The following is a 27,868-nucleotide window of genomic DNA, read 5'->3' as shown; positions in this document are numbered from 1 at the left end:
TCTCTGTCATGGCTTTAGTGACCTTGATCCAGCTTAGGGAATTTGTTTTGGAGGGGATGCTGGGATTTTGTCTGGGGACTAAAAGTGGTTATAGCTACTGAGGAAAAAACAGACATCTAATAATTTAATATATCTTTTATTATTAGAATACACCTTGCAACAATGTAATTTTTGTCTCAGACATTTTCTTGTTTTTCAAAAGTGTGAAGTAAAAATATTTTTTCAAGCATTTAGTACAGGCACAACCTATTTTCTTCGATAAAATCCCCCCTCACCCTCCCCACACCCCGGAACCCCTAATACCAGTATATCATATGGTCGGGCCCTTACAGGAATATTTAAAGAAACGTATATCATATGACGTCTACGCTCATGCGTGACCTATCTTATAGAAGTATGTTAAACTTGTCTATAACCAAATGGCCTGAATACAGTTACTGTATGTCTATCTATAAATCTTACGACCAGTTGTTAGGGGTTTGCCTATCCCCTACCACCACCACTTTCCATCCGGGTATTTTTGCAAGGTACTGCACATCCGGTGTAGGGGGCGCCACCGTGGTAATGACAATCCACCGATCATGTTGGAGACTGTTGTACATCTCAGTCCTTATATGAAAAATAAGCATACTTAAGTATTAGTGATGTGTACTGTAAGATTTGTTTTGTTTGTTTATTGTTTAACGCCGTACTTAGCAATATTCCAGCTATGGGACGGCGGTCTGTCGAGTCTAGACCAGACAATCCAGTGATTAATATCATGAGCATCGATCCACGCAATTGGGATACGATGACATGTATCAACCACGTCAGCGAGCCTGACCACCCGGTCCCGTTAGTCGCCTCTTAATAAAAGCATAGTCGCCTTTTACGGCAAGCATGGGTTGCTGAGGATCTATTCTACCCCGGATCTTCAAGGGTTGTGCTGTAAGGTACATGGAAAATAATTAGCACAGGTGTGTTGTGTCACAGTGTTATTAATATAAGCGTCAGTTTCAAATACACTATGAATATTGTACAGAATCGCAAAGGCCGTTTTTCGTCATATCAGTGTCAACCAGGACACGACTACAGCAGCAGTACCAGCGGTTGTAAAACCGTGAGTAGCGCCAATGGTCCGTTGATAATTGCTTCATGTCATAAATGACCTGATCAAGCTCATCAAAGGGATGATATAGCAACATAGACAAATAAATGTCTGCGGATATGAAAATTAAATGCTTTCTGGAGAAAGACCCTAAGAGTAATTGAAAGAGTGTGAACTATGTTCTGGTGCTGTATAATATGGCATCACAGCCTCCGTTTATATGTGAAGCACGTAGGGGGTGCCACGTCAAACAACCCGACGTTCTGTGAAGCACGTACAGAATGCCACGTCAATCAACCCGATATTCTGTGAAGCACGTACAGAATGCCACGTCAAACAACCCGATATTCTGTGAAGCACGTACAGAATGCAACTTCAAACAACCCGACATTCTGTGAAACACGTTCAGAATACCACGTCAAACAATCCCCGTCAATCCGTGAAGCACGTACAGAATGCCACGTCAAACAATCCCTGCCCTTCTGTGGCGCACGTACAGAATGCCACGTCATACAATCCCTGCCCTTCTGTGAACCACGTCAAACAACTCCCACCAATCTGTGAAACACGTACAGAATGCCACTTGAAACAACAACCACCAATCTGTGAAGCACGTACAGGGTGCCACGTCAAACAACTCCCACCAATCTGTGAAACACGTACAAAATGCAACGTGAAACAACCCCTGCCTTTCTGTGAAGCTCGTACGGAATGCCACGTCAAACAACCCGCCATTCTGTGAAGCACGTACAGAATGCCACGTCAAACAGTCCGCCATTCTGTGAAGCACGTACAGAATGCCACGTCAAACAACTCCCACCAATCTGTGAAACACGTACAAAATGCAACGTGAAACAACCCCTGCCCTTCTGTGAAGCACGTACGGAATGCCACGTCAAACAACCCGCCATTCTGTGAAGCACGTACAGAATGCCACGTCAAACAACCCGATATTCTTTGAAACACGTACAGAATACCACGTCAAACAATCCCCGTCAACCCGTGTAGCACGTACAGAATGCCACGTCAAACAACCCACCAATCTGTGAACCACGTACGGGGTGCCACGTCAAACAACCAACCATTCTGTGAAGCACGTACAGAATGCCACGTGAAACAACTCCCACCATTCTGTGATGCACGTGCAGAATGCCACGTCAAACAATCCCCGACCATCTGTGAAGCACATACATATAAAGATATGCTGCTACGTCAAAAGAACAATTGCTGAATTCCACGCTACACAACGTCCGCGAGCCAGTGCAGCACATACAGGATGCCACGTCCAGGATTCCCCCGACAATATTGAAGCACATAGTGGTTGGAACCTAAAAACAACCGTCCACCTTTGAAGGACATACTGGATCCAGTAAACCTACCCGTGAAGCATGCAACGTCAAACAACCCCCGCCCTCCTGAGAAGAAAAGGATCCCACGTCAAACAAATTCTACACTTCTACAAAGTCCATTTCGCTTATCTATTCGTGTGACTTCAATTTACAGTGAAAAGTACCCACCGTGGTGACGCATCCCTGAACATGGAAGGCAGAAAATCGGTGTTGATCTTCATTTGCAGGACTGATATCCATAAAATGCATGAAATAAGACAGGAAATGAACAAAGTATACATCCTGCACCCTCGCTTCCACAGCATTAAATAACTGATACCAATACCAAAGAGACACCTATCTGTTTAGCTTCATCCCATCTTCAGAGGCAGTTGATGTCGCCCAAGTCCTGGTATCAGATAATTAAATCTTTCTCCGGGATCCCGTCAGCTATTGTTTAGTCACAGCTGTTGACAACATGGCCAGATGACACTAGGAAAAGTATGGTTTTTGAAATAGCAAGGGGATAAGTCAACCTGGGATGCGATACAATGACTTCGTCGAGATCCTGCCGAACTGGTTCCTTTTTACCGCACTTGTATATTTATATTGAGTGTATAGCATTCATAATTAGAAACATTGACATTCTACGATGGTATGAATCAATTTAATCCCACATGCGATGCTTATCGCTGTTGTTTGGCGAGGCTAATTTACTCACGTTACTAAACCATGCGTGGTGTGTCGAATATTTAGCCACTGGCTGGTTATTTTATAAAAAAACCCCAAGCGACTGCAACTGTTTAGCCGAGTGGGAATTAGAGTGGGAATATGACTTGATTCGTTTGTGTCGAGGTACCAACATCTCTGCCAACTGCTCAAACATCCATCACCCTTGAAGATCCGGTTAGAATTGATCTCCGGCCACCCGTGTTTGTCGTTAGAGGCGATTGGCGATATCGGATGGTTAGGCTCTCTGACTTGGTTGATGTATGTCATCGTATCCCAACTGCGTATCCCTGGATTGTCTAGTCCAGAATGGATTATATACAGGCCACCGTCATACAGCTGAAATATTGCTGAGTGGGGCGCTTAACAACAAACAAAACTGAACACCCGTCACCAACTTTGATGAAATATTCACGTTACTGTTTGAGTGACACACAACTTAATATAACATACCCTTAAACCTTCTCCGAAATATTATCGCTCAAAGCTTTTTCTCAATAACTGATGTTAAATAATGATTAAAAAGTAAAGAATGTGTATTAAATTGTGTTTGTGACAGCTTTCAAATATCTAACTCAAACGCCATGTCGTGTACACCCGTCTTCAACACGTTTTAACACACCGTAGCGTAGTGGACAGAGCGTCTGCCCGGAGAGTGAAAGGTCGGGGTTCGATCCACTGTCCGAGTCATACCAAAAGATGTGTTGTTACCCTGCCTGGCGTTCAGCTTCATTGGGGTGTAAACAAGGACTGTCCGGCTCTGAGTCAGAGCGTCTCAGTCAAACTTCCATGTTTAAACTGCGGCATGATATCTCAGAGGGCTAGAACTTTGAAACCGGCAGAAGTCTGAACTAGAACATCCAGCCTCACACACAAGCAGCCAAACACGCACACATTGCTGTAAAATGAAATAACTTCTTTGAGTGGCATTTAGAAGTTGGAATGGTAACTAAGACAAGATATCACATCATTTGCTTGATAACGGTGTTAGAATCTACACCGAAACGTCGCCCAATTGTCATTAAGAAGTTGCTCATCCATAACAATTTTGTCTTAGTTAAAAATGAAATAATCTTGAACGCGACATCAAAATCCCTTTTAACCTCAAATCATAATGTAAGTACAGGAAACTACGGTTATAACGATCTTAAAAGGGAACCACTAATTTTAGTTCGTTATAACCGTAGTTCGTTATAAGCATACATACAGCATATATACAGCAACTATACAGGAAATGGACGGGATCATTTCGTTATATCCGTCAGTTCGTTATAAGCGTGTTCGTTATAAACGCAATTAAAACAACTACACAAGTGTGACTAAACAAAGCAGGGGAATACACACATGATGGAACACTTGCATTGAAACCAAAGTATAGGTTGCTTTGAAAAATGTGGACATGACATGTTCCGTTCGGTAATTTTACGACTTCGAAGTCTTTTATTGTAACGACTGTGACATTGTAGAGTCTGTAAGCACATGGCAAAATGTGTCATTATTTTTGTTATTGATTTATTATTTATTGATATTCGCGGAAACATTCATAGAACGTCTTCTCCAAATCCAAAAACCTTGGGTCATCCCAGAATCCAAATATGGAGTTGTAGTTTGTAACGTATGCAAGTGAAATCTGATTGGTTGGGTCTGCGTATACCACTTGACCTCCCAGACCCGGGTGTCCAAAGACCAGGTTTCCCTGTAAAGTTAAAGACGCATTATATACAATACCATCACATGTTTTGTAAATTTAAACTGGCTGTAATGAAGATACACATTCATCCTGTTTATGTGAATTAAAAATATATTTTGGATGCGCTTCCTTGAACTAGTGCAAACATTGATGATTGTTTCAGGTTTTCCCAGTGCTGTGACAGCATATATGTACATGTCAAATGTGTAATCATCAGTGGGGAAGATATCTCGATCATAACACCTTTCGCTAACTAGTTTGTAAGAGACACCAGAAGCCATTTGGCATGATACGAACCGGTTAATACAGTTATACACTTGGAAAAATGTTAAGCACCAAGCCTTCTCTAGCTTCAAATGTCATTTAAATTCCATATATATTTTAAAAATATCTCCAAATGACATTTATTTCATTTTTTTTTCAAGATACCACGATAGACCTTGGGCACGTCGTACAAGACTACTATTTGGTCCTCCATGTAGTAAGTACTCATATCATATGATACAAAAAATGGGTGGAAGTAATTGAAATGGTATCTATTGCCGTAGATTATTTACAAAACATGTCATCGATTTATGGTTCTGTATCTCAATTTTAGTTGGTAATAGTGAAAATAAAAGATATGTGTTTTGTCATAAAATTTAAGGCAATACGATTTTAAAAAAGTCTATAGAAATATATAGTATGCGGTTCTTTATTAATCTAGGTGTAAAATCCAAATTGCAAAATTGTGACATACATGAAGACGTATCATTATGATATACATGTGCACGTCTCCCTGGTCAACGTTACGTGGAAGGTGTGCGGGTGATATCAAGCATCCCAATTGTATCAAAATATAATCAACACAATAATATTTAATTAAAACTCTTGTTAAATTCTATCAGACTAAATCTAGAAATGATAAAACGGGTATAGTATGGTTTATCTTATTGGTATTCGCCGAGCATTAAATTAGACTGAAGTGACTTACTACCTGTGGATTATCCCGGAACATAAAGCCAAGTCCATACGTATTTTCTTTGGCGATGCATTCGTCATATCCTGAAGTGACTGGTTTCGTTAGGCGCTCATTAAGATTGGGTGGAAAGAGTTGCTTCCCTTTGTATGTGCCGCCATTTGCAATATAGCTGTAGAGTTTTCCTAACGATCGAGCAGACCCGCAACCGATAAACGATGACAACCCAATGCTTCGTGTTTCAGGGTTATTGAGTTCAGTACTCTATAACAGTGACGATACAATCATATTAGTAATGTAGGTCTCAACAACGCATACTGGGAATAATATACAATAAAAAAATGTATTTTTTAAAATTTTGTCCAGTTATCCGTAATCCATATATGTCACCCAAAATGGGTAAAATCAGGCAATGTGTAACATTTAATTTAACATTTTTTCCTATTTATTTAACGAATTCTAAACGTGTTAATGCTCTATTTCATCACCCAGTGACAGAAAGTGATGGGATTAAAAGAAAACGAATGTCAAAGTATCTTTTGCAATATTTCATTTTAGTCTAATCCGATCATAATTCGTGTGCTGTGATGTGTTTAAGCCATTTTGAACTGAAAATAACTTGTAGTCAATCTGACAAAAAAAATAGTAGAATTTTGAGCATTTTGTAAGTTGCCTAAGTGACAATTTCAGTCCATTTACACACTGACTGTAACATGCACATATCTGCGAATGTTATATCTTGTGGCCATATGCTACCCCTTTAGACTCGAGGAAGAAATATTGAACAAATACAATGGTTACCAGGATTCTCCTCATTGGCATGTAAAAGTCCCAGCAACGTCATAGATAAATATATAAATGTTCTTCTGTTATTACCATATCAGACCAAGGTAATTAAATTCATTCCAGAATACCAACTTCTCGAAAATATTCCATCTTGTTGTCTATTCTGTACGCCAATAGGGTTGTGGGCTGGCACAGAGGTTAGAGGGTTTGCTTGTCGCAGGCCGTTGCTCGATTTGCCACTATTAAACCCAATTTATCATATCTCCGACCTAGATATTGCTTTAACGGCGTAAAACACCACTCACTCATTTCAGATAAACCCAATGACCTTTACTAAATCAAGCTATTTACAATTACGTTTTTGTGTGACGTTAACCATTCCTGGCTTAGCAAAATCTAATTATACCGTAATATCGAACTTAATCAAGACGATGCTGTTCCTAGTGGCATCGTCCATATTAGCGCACCATTGGTGCAATAGATAACCATGTCCATTCATTACATCTAGATGGAATCGGAATAACAAGGTTTCACTTTAAATGAATTTAAATGTCCCTTAGTGTTCGATTTGAACAAAGCTAAACGAATGCTCATCAAAATAGCATACACACAAACTTACTGAAAAATCCATAGTTTTGATTGATTTTCCAAACATGGAGGAAGGCGAAAACATCATCTTGGCAAAAAGTATAAACTTTCTAGGGACGGCAAGACTGCTTATCAAGAGCTCTGCAATAGTGAAGAAGTGCCCTCTCGCCATCCTGTAGCTCAGTTCCTTTGGGAGACCGATATAAAAATCGATATCTGTAAAAGCAGTATATTTTCAGTGAAGTCCAAGCGCAACGCATATCATAATAACAAATATTATTGTTTGCTTCACGCTGATTGGTTAGCTCACGTCTATTGTTTCATGTTTTTAATTGTCGCAAATAATTGAAGATGACATCAACTATTGATTTAATTTGGTGACTTCTCAACAAGACATTGACTGAGCTGGTGTCTCCATTTGTGATCAAGGTGATTTGAGGTGAAATGGAGTTTAACATCGTGTACAAGATGTTTGCGCTTTTGTTGCAACGTCTATTCGTGATCGAAATGCTTACATTTTCCGTAGATTCTTTCAATCAAAAATACATAACAGTTATTAGTAACAAGGATTATTTCTGTCACGCATCATGGATTTACAATCGAGTAGGATAATCGGTCTCCTCCCATTAGTAAGACAGCCCAGTTGTGAGACACCTTAAAACAACAATGTCATACCTGGTTGCACATGTTAATCAGGTAATTAACCCCTATCATGAAAATGGACTTGTCTTATTATAGACAAAAGAAATGACTCAAGATGTTTGATACCCTCTTTTACTTTATTTAATTCAACATTTTAATTCAGCCATCCCTTAAAATCCATTAAAATCCAGTTAAAATTAATATCACAGTTCACATCACAGTTCACATCGAGGTTGTCACACGACACAACCTTAGTCCATCTTCAGAAGTTTGCCAACAGCATTCAAGAACTGGAGTGGTGTCTTGACACCCTGGGATAGCTGATCCTTCAGTCTGGAAAGTCGATTGTCAATCTACTTGTACACACGCTTTCTTGCTGGTGGAGCAGCACCTAGGTCTAACTGAGATAGCTTGGTCTTCTCAGATTTCTCAATCTTCTTGATGATCTCGATGAACCTGTAGCGATTAGGATGACGATGATTCAGTGATGCATTGAGGCGACTGTGGAAACCCTCCAGGTTGTTGTTGGTCCTTGGGCCGAATGTCTGGTGATGGTTCCACAGCGAAAGAGGGAATCTGGCTTCATAATCCACCCAGTTTGTGACTATGTAGTCGTTGAATTCTTCAGCATTGGGTACATCGGGAGACTGGTTCATGGAGTCAATCCATGCATCCTGAACCTGTTGAAGAGGCAGCAGAGGCAAGGCAGCAGCTCGTCGGATCCACTGTTCCACAAGGGGGTTATCTCTGTATCCAACAGCAAGACCAAACTCCTGTGTTTTCCGCCAAATCGCCTGGGTAAAGTGGAAGAAACACCCCTTGATGTCTGAACCTTGAAACTCTGTCCGGAGGGCTCTAATGGCAGCAACTTCAAAGTCCACCTGGAATGTCTCTGGGTTGAATGGTTGGTTCAGTAGTTGTTGGATGTGGACCTTCAACTGAGCAAAGAGGCGTTGGTAAGTTGTAGTCCGACGATCAGGCATCAATGCGTAGACTAGGGGATAGGTAATGCTTCCTTTCCGTGCATGCAGTATGTAAAGCTGATTCCAAAGATCTGGGCAGGCAGAGAAAGTACCATCCATGTAGACAATGGAAGCTGACTGGAGGACTCTAAGCTGATCATCAGTTGCAAATACCAGCATCTTGTCTTCTTCACCGTCGGCAAAAAGCAGAAACCGCTCACCATCATGGGTCTTTCTCCAGGGTGCTGCAATGTCGACTTCAGCTCTGGTTTTAGGGAGTTTCGGGATGGCGTGACTGCGGTCTCTGTACATGGCGCTGCCGACTGAGCTGAAGGAGGGAAATATAGCTGCAGCCTCCGGATCATGTCTCAAGACCTCGTCGTTGTAGAGGGCTGGCATAGGAGTGGTTGGTTCTTCTCTTGCTCTCTTTCTTAAGCTGCCAAGGAACTTGATTCTGCTGGTGTCTTCTGGTGGGTGGTTGTGTACAGTGAAATTTCTAACAAAATTTCCAACTGTTGTACATTTGCCAATGCATGTCTTAACGGTACATCGCCAATGAGCACCAGTTTGTCTTACTTTGTTCTTGTGGTGGAGATATCCCTGAAAGAGGACCTGGAGAGTACCTCTTTGACTGGTAATGAACTCAACCTGCTGCAAACCTGCCATGATTGTGCATGAAATGTTCACAGACTAGGGGGAATTTATATGTGTAATAAGTAAGTTTTATCAAAACATGCATCTCAACTTTTTGAGTAAGCTCCTACTAGCTCATAACTAAGTTATTTCCTGAGAATATTCAAACAGAATTACTGGCCTACTCTTATTAATTAATCCGCTAATCATGGGCTGTGACCATTGTTAAGTGGGTAGTGAGTGAGTGAGTTTGGTTTTACGCCGCTTTTAGCAATATTCCAGCAATATCACGGCGGGGGACACCAGAAATGGGCTTCACACATTGTACCCATGTCAGGAATCGAACCCGGGTCTTCGGCGTGACGAGCGAACGCTTTAACTACTAGGCTACCCGACCGCCCCGTTTAAGTGGGTAGACTGGCTGTGTTCGTTTAATTAATCCCACCTACTCCACTGTCTTACAATGGGTGTCTCACTAATGGGATGTCTTACTTATGGGATGTAACCGAAAAATCGTTTATTCCACCTCTAATAAAAATAATAATAATGATGATGATGATGTAATAATAATAATAATGATAATAATAATAATAATAATAATAATAATAATAATAATAATAATAATAATAATAATATATAATAATAATAATAGGCATTCAAATTATGGTATAAACCTCGTCACAACATGCATAAGTTAATGATCCTACAATCGTAGCTCAAAATAATATAAAAGGGGATTAAATATGTTAATTTTTAATACATTGTTTTATCCTCATTGACAGTTTATACAGTTCGTCCACAAACACAGGCGTACATATTCCGATAATTACTGTTACTTTTTTACCATATGGATCTTGAAATTCCTCCTTGAATATTGTTGATATATTTCTGTGCTTCGGGTCGGCCTTCCTTGCTAGTGTATCAACAAAGTAGCCGTATGTTACAGTGTGGTATCCCCGCTTGGTACCTGGGCATGAGAAGGAGAGAAGATACATGTCCACATGCAGGGAATTAGCCATCGTATGTGAGAACATTAGGACGGGGGCTATTTTGAGTTGGCCGCTTTTTTTATCACAATATGTTGGTGCATTGGATATATACTGAGCTATCCAGAATTAACGGTACTTGAGATCATTATCAATTTGGTTGGAAACAACCAAGTTGATTAAACTCTGTTATAAGAATGTGTGTAATAGTGATTACCAGGGAGCTATGGCATTATTGACGTGACGATAACAACATTCTTGACCTAACACATAAATATATAGATATTGACGTGAGACGTGGTGACGTCATTATGGACACTGACGTCACAATATACCTTCACGACGCGGTTGTCTCTAAGGAACCTCATTCTGCTCCGCCACAAGATTTCTTCATTGTTGACGGATAAAACAGTGGTTATAACAATTATGTGTGTATCAAGTTGCTTATTTCACGTAATTCGAGTCAGAATTGAGTAATGATTCATTTATTGTGGTTTCTAATCACATATTCGTACTGAATCGTTTTTTATGAAATGGAAGACCCGTGAAGATCCAGGGTAGAATAGGTTTTCGGGAACCCATGCCTGCCGTAAAAGGCGACAGTGCTTGTCGTAAGAGGGATCGGGTGGGCAGGTTCACTGACTTAGTTGATGCATGTCATCGTATCTCAGTTGCATGGATCAATGGTCATAATGTCAATCAATGGATTGTCTGGTCAAGACTCGATTATTTGCAGACCACCGTCAAATAGCTGGAATATTTCCGAGTGCGGCGTTAAACAACAAACAGACAGCATTAATGAAATGTCTCTGTACAGAACGCCATGACGTAAGTGGACTCACTCACTCACTCACTCACCTGGCTGCCATTCGGGAGTTGCGCGTTCTAACAGCTTCTCAAACTCAGCAGGGCAGTCCCGAATGTCTCGTAATGTTGTCTTCTCGCCATTAAGCCACATCAAACCAGCCTTAAATTTACGAGAGAAACATCAACATATCCAAGTTGGTGATTTATTGGTTATTACAGTAGTTGGTGATGTAAGATATGGGAGCTCGTGACATGTTGAAGAAAGTAAGCCATCTGATTTGAATGGATTACACGACCAGCCTGATATATATTGCAAGTGAAATGTTGAGCCAGAACGACATTGCAACGTCAACAAAAACGTCAACACACGGAAACTTACATTTAGAGGTCATGCAACATGAAGACAAAATGCACAGGACGATTTGGATGTCTAACATTGGGCAAGGAATGTTTTCGTTATCTTATATACTTTATTGATGCCTGCTTCTTCCTGTCATAAGATCCAAACATCTAGCATCTGGGACGCTGTATTCAACTACAGGCCATGTGAATTCATTCAAAAATATAGCTTGTCATAACAATACAATCACGGGATTCAATTTCTTTACCTTTGTACCTAACAATGTAATTGCCCGCGGATAGCAGCAAGATGAGTGACGCCGCGTTAAACAACCATCACTCACTCACTCACTAACTAAGTAATAGACACGGGACAAATGCTATGCTAGTAAATAATTCCAAACCGGCTTTCCACGCCTCTAATTTCGGACGGTAACTGTTGGTCTTATCTCCCTATGTGGACATGACATATACATGTATGTACATCATCCCCTATATTTACCTACCTGATGCAGTAACTATGTGTTATTCACCCCATGTTTATATGTTGTACAATTGACTCTTTTTATGACAATGAAGAGGAATTTATCACCTTTATTTATATATGTATTATATCCAATCTGTGCAACTGCCTATTGCGTGCATAAGATATACCCTTTGCCTAATGCAGTGGGCAAACAATTATCTGCTCACTGCATGCAATGGGTAATAGTTGTGAATGAAAAAATAATTCTAGAAATATTTCACAATATGGGAACCAGCTTGCTCCTTTCAGGCAATGGACAGGTAATTGTTCTGCCTTCAACACGCAATTGAAATTGGTATTGTTTTAAATGTTTTGTTTTGAATAAAGTAAACTCTATTATTAAGTGAATAAACTGTAACAGATAACACCCAAACAAATATGTGATCTTTTCTAAATAAAAACACATATCAACAAGTATTATCTGCATATAAAGAGTCTCTGAATCACATCACCACTCAGTTCAGTCACAGTTTGCACAAAGTGTAACTATATTGTAATACAATGAATACCTTTTAAAATATTCATTCAGGTAAATTGATTTAAAAACAATATACTGTATGTCCATTATATATAACCCAACCCATGCTTTTAAGCAGGAAATAAAATTTTGTGATTAGACATAGCTTCGCGAAGTTCATCGTTCAGTAATGTTAACAAAAATAATAATGGTTGATACATTAAAGTCTACATTTGTTTTTTTCGAGCTGTATTTTATTTGTGTTTTACAGAAATTAAGAAACCATATAAATACTAATTTATGATTTAATGTTAATGTATCCGTGTGTGAAAACAATTCAGTGAACAGATCTTTGTAAAATAATTCGGTGAATAGATCCTTATAAAATAACTTTGTCCTTTTGACTTCTGTGAATAAGATTTTAAAACTCCTTTGCATGAATTGGACAAGCCGTATTGCCCATTGCACGCATTGGGCAAACGGCCTTCCCAATGCACGGAATCAGTCTGCACACCTACCAACCCGATGGCGTAGGTGTGTGTTCCCAGTGTGGCCATGGTGTTTACACGTCATTCTCAACACTTACCTTCCTGGTGCAGTGAATGTGTGTCCGTTGTCTTTGAGGGGTATATTTTGAGAGATGAATGGATGGATGGATGGATGGATGGAAGGATGGATGGAAGGATGGATGGATGGATGGATGGATAGATGACCTATTTGATGTGTTTCTATTCTCCTCGTGTGGCCCAAGTGCATGCAAGTCATCTTCTACATCTATAGACCTGATGAAGTAACTTGGTGTCGATCGTCTCGGCGAGGTCCTGATATATGTACGGCGTTCCCCACCCCAATCCGATGCAGTAAATGTGTATCTGGTTTCTCTGTTTGGCCCTGGTATATGTCCATCATTCTCTACACCTTCCTACCTGATGCAGTAACTGTGTTTCTGGTGGTCCTGATATTTGCACATCCTTTTCTTCATCTACCTACCTGATGCAGTAACTGTGTTCCTTGTGGTACTGATATTTGCACATCCTTTTCTTCATCTACCTACCTGATGCAGTAACTGTGTTCCTTGTGGTACTGATATTTGCACATCCTTTTCGTCATCTACCTACCTGATGCAGTAACTGAGTTTCTGGTGGTCCTGATATTTGCACATCCTGTTCTTCATCTACCTACCTGATGCAGTAACTGAGTTTCTGGTGGTCCTGATATTTGCACATCCTTTTCTTCATCTACCTACCTGATGCAGTAACTGTGTTTCTGGTGGTCCTGATATTTGCACATCCTTTTCTTCATCTACCTACCTGATGCAGTAACTGTGTTCCTTGTGGTACTGATATTTGCACATCCTTTTCTTCATCTACCTACCTGATGCAGTAACTGTGTTCCTTGTGGTACTGATATTTGCACATCCTTTTCGTCATCTACCTACCTGATGCAGTAACTGAGTTTCTGGTGGTCCTCATATTTGCACATCCTGTTCTTCATCTACCTACCTGATGCAGTAACTGAGTTTCTGGTGGTCCTGATATTTGCACATCCTTTTCTTCATCTACCTACCTGATGCAGTAACTGAGTTTCTGGTGGTCCTGATATTTGCACATCCTTTTCTTCATCTACCTACCTGATGGCTGAGCAGCATTTCAACTGTAATGTTCTCTTTTCCGTTACAGCCGAACTCTGGCCAATAGTCGGATACAAGGTGGCTGTAGTCCAACCAACCACTGAAATTTACGATAGCTTTAAAATACACATACTCTTGAAAAACCCCATTTTATTATGTCTTTCCATAGACATAGACACAGACCTATTTCAGAAATTTAAGGTCACAGGCCCATAATACATTTCAATAGGTTTTCCCCCCAAGAATGCTGGTATATTAGTAGTTGGTACAATAAAAGAATCAGCAATACTGTTCACATTAATACAGTATTAAAATAATAATACATGGGATCAACAGAATGGTGGTTACAAAAGTAATGATGAATTTCTTATTTTCAACACACCACATGTAACACATTCGTGCAGCTTTGATGATCTTATGCAAAGTTACATTAAACTTTACTTTAGAAGAACTATATCAATATTCTCCGCAAAAGTGCAAAGAATTAGACACAGCACATGAATAATTTCTTATATACCAGTATCAGTTCTTGGTTGAGTAACTATACGATTTGAACAGAACATTCATTTGCTCGGGTTATGCCTCCATGGGTATGACTGTTCCTTACCTTTCAACCATTTTAGCAATAGTTATAGCTGCGATACTTTTTGTAGTGGAAAACGTGACTGTCATTGTGTCTCGTGTCCATGGCCTCTTGGCTTCCTCATCAGCATACCCCGACCACATGTCAATCAACACCTCACCTCGATGATAGACAGCAAACGCCCCACCCTTTTCCTTTCCGCTTATCACATTCTTCCTGCAAGGCAAAGAGAATCTAAATTCAAACACTTTTCTTTGCAGTTTTACAGCCATGTTGTAAATGAATTTAAAACAAAATTATCTTTACGTAGATTCCAAAGTTAAGCGTATGTTTCCTGCAATTCTTCATATGGCAGGCCAACCGTTAAGACAATCGACCAGTCGATGATCGTGAGAGCAACGTTCCCTCCAAACATATTAAATGTGTGCGATATACGTGAGAGCAAATGTTGGATACTAAGTCTGTGGCATCAAAGTGTAAACCTTCAAATGTTCAATTCCCTGCTGCTAGCAATGGAAACTTAAATTGTCATGCATCGGACACGGTAAGATATTGGCCCTTTTTGTCTCACGTGATCTGCATAATCTAAGAATGAACTTTAATGTTTCGAAATGAGGAAAATTATAAGACATGTTCATGTGAATGAGAACTAAACTTTGTTCATTTCAATAACTGCATCTTTGAGACTTGTGATAATGCACAGGTAAGCATACCATGTGTCAAACTGCTCATTTTAGAGGTTTTCATAAAGCGTTTCTTTTCCAGTATTTGAACATGGGAAAGTTTTTGACACATATGAGATCAACATAGGAGATTAACATTAAAATATTATAATTACAAACATATAAACATCTTTGGTCAGGGACTTTCTCATACTTAGATTTTCATTCAAAGTTCTAAATACCTGCCTTTTTCTCTTTAATGGAGCCATATTTGTGTATTTTACCATATCAGAAGTAAAGACATTTGTTAGCGCAATAAAGAAAAAATGGCTATCCGTCTGCCTTTTGAACACGCCTCACAAATTCCATTATATAATGACGACATTTGTGGATATTCGAACATGCGCTCGCAACTTGATGACGTAGTAAAGTAGACGACGTTATCATTGAGAGGGAGGTGTCTCGTGAGTTGTTCCCCGTAGATGTAGCTGGGCAACGTAGATAAACGCAATGGCCGAACAGTCGCATCCCAAAGGGAGAAAGATATGGCAATCGGTATTGGGAGAAAAGGTGCAGATAATCGACGTGCAAATTATAAGAATATGCGGGAAAGACCAAATTATCACCCCTGTTCACAATATGGAATTGTCCGACATTTCCGAGGTCCTGTTCTAATTAGGGAGCCATCATTATTTAGACACGGGTAAATATTTTTGAAGCTTGAACATTTTATTTTCATCCTTAAGAGGCTGTACATAATACTGATATTTCATATATGAAATAAACGACTCTTGTTTGTTGTTTGTTGTGCAATAAAACACAGCAGGGTGAAAAAACCACACGGGGCTGTTTGCACAACAAACAACTCCCACTCGTCGTTTATTTCTTAATTAAACAGTATTCTAATCTTCATTTCACATACTGAAGAGGCCACAGGCCTATGGTACAATTTGAAGAATATACAGTTTTATACAATTTATGTACATATCTCACCAGATCACCTCACATCATTCCACCTCGCATTTCAACGCAGTCACATAATTTCACACATACAGTACAATACCATGCCCTGCAATTTCATAATTTCTATATTACCATATCACAACTTGTTATATCATACAACATATTCTATAACATCATATCATATTGTATCATTATTATAAGATCATACTATATAGTATTATTTCATATACCATTACCATATCATAACATACCATACATACCATCGTACCATATATCACACATATATTATATCACATTTCAACATATCATATCACACAACACATTAGCAGTTTCATAGCTTGACCCATCATATCTTATCATATCATACCATATATTGCCATGTCATTCCATGCCAATTTATTTCATATCAATCAATCAATATTTATTCAACACTGGAAAACCGCAAGCCATATAATTATATGTACAAAATTACAAAATTCCTATAATACACATAACATATTGCATCATATCCCCTCATGTATCATATCACACCACAACATATATCATATCATATCACATCATATCATTTCTTATACATATAACTATACTAAACCATTTGTAATATCACGTCCCACAATATCATATGACAGCCTAGTAGTTTAATACCATTTCTAACTCTTTTGTTTGTAGTTTATTCAGATGGCAAATATCTATAAATATGTACTAAATGTATATACACAATAGCTTCTTAATACCAAGCAGCTAAGATTATTCTTTCATAAGGTTCTGTCGGTATAAAGAGGCATAATATATGTACATGGAAACATTTTGTAAGATACTTCTTTTTGTGTTTGACAGCAGTGTAACAAATTTAAAAATATTAGGGTACCTGTAATAATAAGTTTGCAGGTATTTTTCTCTAAGGTGCAAATACACTGGACATACAAGTAAGAAATGAAATTCATCTTCTACTGAGTTTAAACTACATAGATTACAGATTCTTTCTTCACGAGGAATGTTTACATAGCGCCCTGTTTCTATTAAAAGGTCGTGAGAAGAACATCTAAAACGTGAAAGAGCCGTTCGAAATTTTTTAACATTAACTTTTGATAAATAATCTTCCATATTTTTTTCTGATTTAAACATTTTGTAATAAAAGCATTTGTTTGTTAGAGTCAATGATGCAGTCCAAGATTGTAAATACATATCCTTTAGTCTCTGGATTAATGAAAGTATAAACATTGATTTGACATACACATTTTGGTTTTGCCAAATATCACCAAAGCCACAACTGAAAAGTAATTCTCTAACACCTGTAACCCAGTTTCTTTTCCCATTATTATCATAAACTATCATCATATTATAACACTTTTGTGGCAATCTATATGAGGGCATGTCAATAAGTCTCAGCCAGTATTAAAAACTTTTATATTTGAATATACATAGAGAGGGAATCTTCCACATTCTCCATACACCACCAAGCTGGAAGTGTTTATTTTAACATCTAAATACTTTTTGCAAACATATAAATGAATCTTTTCTATGGCATCAAAGTGCTGTAAACCCCAGACTTCTGCCCCATACAACAAAATGGGGAGTATCTTTATATCAAATATAAAAAAAAAAGGTTTGATGAGAAATGGTTTCTAAAACTTTCAAACTCTTATGGATACTTACAAAGACCTTTCTTGCTTGTAAAGCAGCTTGATACAAATGTTTATGCCATGACAAGTTTCTACTGAAGTAAACAGATATTTATAAAATCCTGTAGTTCCTATTTTTTGTCCTTTAAAGGACCAATATTCTTTACTTGCTAAATGACCTCCATTCTTAAATACCAAAACTTTTGTTTTACTCATGTTAACTGTTAGCTTCCATTTATTGCAGTAACTTTCAAGTTCATTAATTTGACAATGCAGTCCTTTGATTGTTGATGAAAAGAGAGCAATATTATCTGCAAATAAAAGTAAAAATATCTGTGTAATATCTGGATGGAACTGAACACCATAATTACAGTTGGTATTTATTTGTCCAGCCAGTTCATTTATGAAAAAAGTAAAGAGAAACGGGCTTAAGATGCATCCTTGTCTTAAACAGTATTCACTTATGGGACAATGCCAGATAAGTCACCTTATCGTGCAACATTCCTTCCTTCAATTTCATATCATAGTTTCATGATATTATGGTATCATGTTTCTCTTTATTGTTTTCTTGTTATCTAACTACCTACATTGGTAGAGTAAGAAATAACAGGCGACAGAAAAACATTGATAATCATAACATAAAACGTTAAGACCAGAAAAAAATCTCAACTAAAATTCCATTGTACGATTCCGAAGCATCTCAGATGTGTTTGAGACAAAATTATCGGACTATCGTAACGGTTATTGTGTGTTCAATTAGAGAACTGACCCATAATCCTTTAAATTCAAGTTTCCCTAGCGACCTGACCCCTGCAGCGATAGAAATCGACACGAGACCGCTAACCCGGACCAGTTTCACTCATCCCAAGGGCCAGTAGAATTTCAAAACATTTTTGTGGGGTATTGCTGAATGTTATCACTATTTAGGTTCGTAGACTTTCTTGGTTAATGTCTATCCCTGTCACCGGTCTGTGCAAGTTATAAATACAAACAAACGATATTACTCGCCATTCTATTCCGAAGCCATATCTTTACCAGCACTATTTGTTAAGACTATTGTACTGAACTATCGCATGTAGGTCACTTGCATATCGATAGAGTTATGTTGGGGACGAACCAATGTGTTGAGATCAATCCCAAAAGCAGATTGTGTTTGTTGTTTAACGCCGCACTCCGCAATATTCCTGCTATATGTAGGCGATCTGTAAATAGTCGAATCTGCACCAGACAGTCCAGCGATTGACATCATTAGCATCGATCTACATAATTTAGATACGATGACATGCATTAACCAAGTCAACGAGCCTGATCACCTGATGCCGTTATTCGCCTCTTACGACAATCAAATTCGCCCTTAACATGGATGCTGAAGATCAGTTCGAATCCTTATCTTCACGGGTACAAAAGCAAATGATTGCAGTTAAAACATATCCTATAGGTATAACACCCTATATAGATATGGGGGATGGGGTGTGGGGAGGGTGTGTGTGTGTGTGTGTGTGTGGTTACGGGTGGCCTAGTCACCTAAGGCGCTGCAATTCACTGTGCAGGGCTGCGTCATATGAGTACACTGGAAACCTATTATCGTGGGTTCGAATCACGGTTCGATTATGGTTCTAGGATTGTCAGCACCATACAAGTCCTTGTGAGTTTCACCAAAGTGATAACCGTCTGAGACCCGCATCACTTCGGGCTTTCCTCCCACATTATGCTGAGATACATCTGGACTACTGTTCAAAGCGACGCTAAGCCTCATTCACTTACTGACACCAATGTAAACGTGCATGCTATACAAACACGTGTAATCGCAACCTACCTTATTAGCTCCTCAACCTTCTTAAACTTAGGATGACAGTAACCTCCGATCACCAGATCTAACTTCGGAGTTACAAGTGTCCCTAAATACTTCAGAACAATATATGCTATAAGCAGAGCAACGCAAGTTTCAAGGAAATCCATGGTTTAGCTTGGCTTGTGGCGTAGGCGGTGTTTACAATAGTTCACCTTGACCTTGCCGGTATAGGTCACAATGACATGGTGGGTGGAGCGATACGTTTGACTGCACCCAGTCACGAGTTTTTTAATGTACATGCGCGCGCATTGCTGTTCTAAATTAGACACAATACATTCAGATCACAGCCAGTGCAGATGTACGAAATATAATAGCATCTCTCGCATTGAGTGTGAATTCGTGTGTTTATACTCGTGGTACCAATATAGGTAAAAGTTGCCCCTTTTGAACATAAAAATAGCATGTATTGTCTAATGTGAGGCGATGTGAAATGGGGATTTAAGATTACTGCTCTTTTATAGCGACGTGCATAAATGAACCTGTGTGGGTCTGCTTGTGCAACTTTATAAGCTAGCCCACTGAGACACCATGCCGCAGTTTAACATTAATACATTATTTAGACACAGTATACTGACTACGTGCCGACCAGTCCGTGACAACTTAATGCCGAGCGCCAGGTAGGGAAATAACAAGTACCATCTTTTTAACGGGTGTTTTTGAATAACGCATCGGGCATCGAACCAGCGAACGTGTGATATATATTTCTATCTGTGAGTTTACAGTTATTCAGCAATTTACGTGAATGAATTAAATGAAGAATGATAACGGTTGAAGCGGCCGGCAAGGAAAATGGGTTGATGTGCATAATAGATAAACACGAAGATTGATATTATGTATGAAAAGATGGTTGGCTCATTATACGTGGGGGCACGGGTGGCCTGATGTCCCAGACGCCTCAATTCTCGGTGCAGAGTTGCGTCCCTTGGGCACGCCAGAAACCTGTGATTGTGGGTTCGAATCCCGGTTCGCCCAGATTATATTTCTAGGATTGTCAGCACCACATCCGTGCTTGTGGGGTTTACCAATGTGTATTATGTGTGTGTGTGTGTGTGTGTGTGTGTGTGTGTGTGTGTGTGTGTGTGTGTGTGTGTGTGTGTGTGTGTGTGTGTTTTGTTTGTTTGTTGTTTAACGCCGCACTCAGCAATATACCAGCTTTATGACGGCGGTCTGTAAATATTCGAGTCTGGACAGGACAATCTAGTGACTGACATCATGACATCCACGCATTTGAGATACGATGACAACCCAGTCAGTGAGCCTGACCACCCGATCCCGTTTGTCGCCTCTTACGACAAGCATAGTCGCCTTATACTGCAAGCATGGGTTACTGAAGACCTATTCTACCCCGAATCTTCACGGGTCGTGTGTGTATGTGTGTGTGAGTGTGCGTGACAGTTAAGGAACGTCAAGACTTTTTGCCGTAAGGCAGAAACTCACATCTGGTGGCAGGTTCACCATTTGAATGGATGACGAACTGTCCTGGTTGGACTGATCGTAAAGTCAGATATGTGGTTAGTGAGTGAGTGAGTGAGTGAGTGAGTGAGTGAGTGAGTGAGTGAGTATGGTTTTACACAGCTTTTAGCAAAATGCCCGCAATATCACGACGGGGGACACCAGAAATGGGCTTCACACCTTGTACCCATGTCGAGAATCGAACCCGGGTCTTCGGCGTGACGAGCGAACACTTTAATAACTAGGCTACCCGACCGCCCCTATGTTGTTAGTGACTTGATTGGGCAAATTGTAGGATTTGAGAAACGAATGTTGGCGTGCACTGCTTGTGCAATGAAAAACACGTAACAAATGTTATATTTGGGAGTACACATTCTTTGTAAAGTACAGAATCTCGTCCCGTCCGGGATTCGAACCCACACCTGCCAGGGTGGGGCACCTAATCACCAGCACACAAAGTCAGCGATAAATTAAAATCCCACAACAGTTAGTCTAGATCACGCACTTTGAGATCACAGCAGTGAGTGAGTATTGTTTTACGCCGCTTTTAGCAAAATATTCCAGCAATAACATGCAAGGGACATCAGAAATGAGCTTCACACATTGTACCCATGTTGGGAATGGAACACGGGTCTTCGGCGTGACTAGCGAACGCTTTAACCACTAGGCCACCCCATCGCCCCAGCAATGACAGAAAAAAGGTCCAATATGAAATAACAGTCGAAAAGAACCCGTAGATGTTTCGCAATTTTTCTGAATAAGGCAATGGAATCTTATACCTTCCTTTACTCGGTCTTTTTGCGGACAGAACCAGATTGTACTTCCAGATAATTTCTCAAATTGTGTTGGAACTCTGACGTCACAAATCTGGTACCATCGGCACGTTGAATTATTGTCAATGTTATTATCAATATCTTCTCTATATAATGCTTTTGGGTCCAAAGCACATTGACTTTCTGGACTATTTGGAAGAAAGGAGCGAGCACATTGGTTTTAAGCATGTAAACATTGGCATTGCTTCATCCATATAATGTATGCTTCTGTTGAACCCCTCCTCAATGATGTGATACTATCATCGGTTATACCATCCTCATCTGTGTATCGAACCTATGCAGAATTCTGCCATAAATCTCAATTAATTTTCATTTTTAGACCTGATGCACCGGGTATGGGTTAAAACGTGTAATGAAAACGTCTGTCCTACTTTTGTTGCTTACACGCATGCTTCGTTAGATAATAAATCATGTTCTTCCCGAAGAGGCGGAAATTCATGTTAGAGTCGTCAACAAGTCTCAGACGGGTACATAACTCATAATTGATATAATATGACATCTGTATCCTATAACACGTCACCAAGCCTGGATATATTGGTACAAATACACGTATTGTGTTAGTATGCAACGTAGCCATATACCACGGCACATGTCCGCACGCACCTACTCTGCAAACAATATAGCTGAATACATTGGGAAATGAACAAACAGGATGTCAGTGTATACAACGTTATACAACATGGCTATATGCAGTGGTACATTTACACACACAGGTTGACATCAAAACATATAGCTATATTCATATGTACATGAACACATACATGTGTACATGAGTTCCGAGTCATGTGTCAACGCATGACATAGCTATATAGTACATGTACACACTGGGTGTCAGAATACAACATGTATATAGTGGTACATGTACACGCATGGTGTCAGTATACAATGTTGCTGTATATAGTGGTAGTTGTATATACAGGGTGTCAGTATACGACGTAGCTATGTATAGTGGTATATGTTCACACATGGTTTCAGTATACAATGTAGCTGTATATAGTGGTACTTGTATACACAGGGTGTCAGTTTACAACGTAGCTGTATATAGTGGTACATGTACACACAGGGTGTCAGTATACAACGTAGCTGTATATAGTGGTATATGTTCACACAGGGCTTCAGTATACAACGTAGCTGTATATAGTGGTACTTGTATACACAGGGTGTCAGTTTACAAAGTAGCTATATATAGTGGTACATGTACATACAGGGTGTCAGTTTACAACGTAGCTGTATATAGTGGTACTTGTACACACAGGGTGTCAGTATATAACATGTATATAGTGATACATGTTGTATCACAGGGTGTCAGTATACAATGTAGCTGTATATGGTTGTACTTGTATACACAGGGTGTCAGTTTACAACGTAGCTGTATATAGTGATACATGTACACACAGGGTGTCAGTTTACAACGTAGCTGTATATAGTGGTACATGTACATACAGGGTGTCAGTATACAATGTAGCTGTATATAGTGGTACATGTACATACAGGGTGTCAGTATACAAAGTAGCTGTATATAGTGGTACTTGTACACACAGGGTGTCAGTATACAACGTAGCTGTATATAGTGGTACATGTACATACAGGGTGTCAGTATACAAAGTAGCTGTATATAGTGGTACTTGTACATACAGGGTGTCAGTATACAACGTAGCTATATATAGTGGTACATGTATGCACAGGGTGTCAGTATATAACATGTTTATAGTGATACATGTTGTATCACAGGGTGTCAGTATACAACGTAGCTGTATATAGAGGTACATGTACATACAGGGTGTCAGTATACAACGTAGCTGTATATAGTGGTACTTGTACACACAGGGTGTCAGTATACAACGTAGCTGTATAAAGTGGTACATGTACATACAGGGTGTCAGTATACAACGTAGCTGTATATAGTGGTACTTGTACACACAGGGTGTCTGTTTACAACGTAGCTGTATATAGTGGTACATGTACATACAGGGTGTCAGTATACAATGTAGCTGTATATAGTGGTAGTTGTATATACAGGGTGTCAGTATACGACGTAGCTATGTATAGTGGTATATGTTCACACATGGTTTCAGTATACAATGTAGCTGTATATAGTGGTACTTGTATACACAGGGTGTCAGTTTACAACGTAGCTGTATATAGTGGTACATGTACATACAGGGTGTCAGTTTACAACGTAGCTGTATATAGTGGTACATGTACATACAGGGTGTCAGTATACAAAGTAGCTGTATATAGTGGTACTTGTACACACAGGGTGTCAGTATACAACGTAGCTGTATATAGTGGTACATGTACATACAGGGTGTCAGTATACAAAGTAGCTGTATATAGTGGTACTTGTACATACAGGGTGTCAGTATACAACGTAGCTATATATAGTGGTACATGTATGCACAGGGTGTCAGTATATAACATGTTTATAGTGATACATGTTGTATCACAGGGTGTCAGTATACAATGTAGCTGTATATGGTTGTACTTGTATACACAGGGTGTCAGTTTACAACGTAGCTGTATATAGTGATACATGTACACACAGGGTGTCAGTTTACAACGTAGCTGTATATAGTGGTATATGTTCACACAGGGTGTCAGTTTACAACGTAGCTGTATATAGTGATACATGTACACACAGGGTGTCAGTTTACAACGTAGCTGTATATAGTGGTACATGTACATACAGGGTGTCAGTATACAATGTAGCTGTATATAGTGGTACATGTACATACAGGGTGTCAGTATACAAAGTAGCTGTATATAGTGGTACTTGTACACACAGGGTGTCAGTATACAACGTAGCTGTATATAGTGGTACATGTACATACAGGGTGTCAGTATACAAAGTAGCTGTATATAGTGGTACTTGTACATACAGGGTGTCAGTATACAACGTAGCTATATATAGTGGTACATGTATGCACAGGGTGTCAGTATATAACATGTTTATAGTGATACATGTTGTATCACAGGGTGTCAGTATACAACGTAGCTGTATATAGAGGTACATGTACATACAGGGTGTCAGTATACAACGTAGCTGTATATAGTGGTACTTGTACACACAGGGTGTCAGTATACAACGTAGCTGTATAAAGTGGTACATGTACATACAGGGTGTCAGTATACAACGTAGCTGTATATAGTGGTACTTGTACACACATGGTGTCTGTTTACAACGTAGCTGTATATAGTGGTACATGTACATACAGGGTGTCAGTATACAATGTAGCTGTATATAGTGGTACTTGTACATACAGGGTGTCAGTATACAACGTAGCTGTATATAGTGGTACTTGTATACACAGGGTGTCAGTATACGACGTAGCTGTATATAGTGGTACATGTACATATAGGGTGTCAGTATACAATGTAGCTGTATATGGTTGTACTTGTATACACAGGGTGTCAGTTTACAACGTAGGTGTATATAGTGATACATGTACACACAGGGTGTCAGTATATAACATGTATATAGTGATACATGTTGTATCACAGGGTGTCAGTATACAATGTAGCTGTATATAGTGGTACATGTACACACAGGGTGTCAGTATACAATGTAGCTGTATATAGTGGTACATGTGGGTTTTTTTAAAACTTGAAACAATGCTGAAAATGCGATGGTATCACATCGAATGCTGTGCGTGGGACATACTTGAGCAGTTGGTCAGTTTCGTTCCCAACCTGGAGCACATATCCATAATATCGAAGCTTATATAACGATATCAGAATTTAATAATATAAAGGAGAAAACACGGCCAGTGCAAGAGTTTTTCGTTTTAAATTGCTTATTGTTATAGCATATATCATCCAAAACTGGCTCCCACAGGAGATATCGCTTGGGTAAGATGAAGCAACATGCTTGAAGAAGATTCAGAGTATCATCTGATTGGCAGCAAGCCCTTCATTGACAACGCCAACGTCATGCATCACATCGTTTTACGGGGTGTGACGCTACAAGTAGGTGGCATAAATTGCAGCGCAACAATCTTAAATCGATATCTGCAGAACTTCCGCAAATTGACCACAACTACCGCGATAATTCAGTGGAAGATCGGTGGTACTACTTCTCGAGTTGTGCGTGTGTTGTGCGGAACATATTTGTCTGGATGCTGTTAGATAGTTACGATACTTCTTCAGCACAACCCTCAAGTATGTATAGATACAACAAATAATACTGATGCATATATTTATCCCGAGCGTCCAGGCCTGCAGGGTCTTTTGACATCCAAACCTAATGCAAACCTGAGCTGTGTAATGTGGCAGGGACCGGATGTCAAAAGACCCTGCAGGTCTGGACGCTCGGGATGCCGGGAGAGTGCGTATATCGGGAGGCAGGCTTCAAAATTGGCAAACTGGCAGGGATTACTAGGATCAACATGCAGGAATGCCTTGCCTGACATAAGTATTTTATTGTTATGAGGGGCGGTGGGGTAGCCTAGTGGTTAAAGCGTTCGCTCGTCACGCCGAAGACCCGGGTTCGATTCCCGACATGGGTACAATGTGTGAAGCCCATTTCTTGTGTCCCCCGCCGTGATATTGCTGGAATATTGCTAGAAGCGGCGTAAAACCATACTCACTCACTCACTCACTATTGTTATGAATTTCAAATATTGGTATGATAATGACATGTTGTAATATATAAACTAATTAATAGTATGTATAAAATTATTTGTCATCATATGGCTGAAATTCTGTCGATATGGCGTCAGGTAAATCTCACGACAACCGGATCCTGTCACATCTTCGGAGGTAACTCTGCACAAGGAAATCACTTCCCCGAGACCCCCGATATGCAACTACAGTGTTTGTTTTGTGTTTAACGCCACTCTCAGCAATATTCCAGCTACAAACCAACGAGTCCAACCAATGATTGATATTATGAGCAACTATTTTCGCCATCGGCGTATAATGACACGCTCTCAACCAAGCCACCGAGCATGACCACCAGTCGTCTCGTACGACAAGCAAAGGTTGCTGGGGACCTGTTCTAGCCCGGAATCCGACAGGTTAAATACTACAAATTTCTTGGCGTTGTTTTACAGTTCCACTGGACGAACCCTCAAAAGAGGACGGACTACATCGACAGCTCTTACCTAACCCTGTTTGTAACAAAACAACTGAGACGCTTTTACGCCGCCTACTTAACGACCGGAGAGACACACCCTGTCATCCCTCCCGGCATGCCCAGAGTGGTCAAGAAGTCTACATGCTGATAATCCAGGGGTACATGTACCCTGTAAAGTCTATTCTGATATTTTAAACACACGGTTTACAAAGTGGCCTGAACGTAATACTATTTTGGCCGAGGAGCAGAATGGATTCCGTAGAAAGCGGGACACTGTAGAAAATATATACTCCTTATATTCTGTTATCAATAAAAGGAAATTTCAAAAAACGTTCTACATCTGTATGCTATATTGACGCAATGAAGGCGTTTGACAGAGTAAACAGGGACTTTCTTTGGTACAAATTACTTAAACTTGGTGTCAACGGAAAATATTTGTCTGCAGTGAAGTCGTTATATATAGAATATTGAAATTTGTAATGCATATAAATATTTGGGACTTTGGCTCCAGGATCACCTTGATTTAAATTTCACAGCTAAACAAATTGCTAAATCTGATGGAAGAACCCTCAGTGTAATTATAAGTAAATTTAAATACGTTGGAGGAATGACATATGATGTTTTCAGTACTTTGTATGATAATCTTGTACAACCTATCTTAACGTATGGTGCAGCAATT

General features: G+C 39.6%; 1 protein-coding gene across 1 annotated transcript; it reads right to left on the bottom strand.

Moving 5' to 3' along the window:
* Positions 1–4,619: 4,619 nt before the first annotated feature.
* LOC139459033 (beta-lactamase domain-containing protein 2-like) lies at positions 4,620–19,950 on the bottom strand. The gene is made up of 8 exons (XM_071240474.1): positions 19,795–19,950; positions 14,756–14,947; positions 14,149–14,248; positions 11,248–11,356; positions 10,248–10,370; positions 7,198–7,382; positions 5,808–6,056; positions 4,620–4,840 (listed from the first exon to the last, which is right to left on the bottom strand). The coding sequence occupies exons 1-8, from the start codon at positions 19,935–19,937 to the stop codon at positions 4,664–4,666; spliced, it is 1,278 nt and encodes a 425-aa protein (XP_071096575.1). The 5' UTR covers positions 19,938–19,950; the 3' UTR covers positions 4,620–4,663.
* Between the last annotated feature and the right edge of the window lie 7,918 nt (positions 19,951–27,868).

The sequence above is a fragment of the Haliotis cracherodii genome, unplaced genomic scaffold, assembly GCF_022045235.1.
Source record: "Haliotis cracherodii isolate W230 unplaced genomic scaffold, xgHalCrac1.p SCAF_13, whole genome shotgun sequence".
NCBI classification, from domain to species: domain Eukaryota; kingdom Metazoa; phylum Mollusca; class Gastropoda; order Lepetellida; family Haliotidae; genus Haliotis; species Haliotis cracherodii.
The sequence above is the reverse complement of the archived record's forward strand: the minus strand, read 5'-3'. Positions and strand labels throughout refer to the sequence as shown.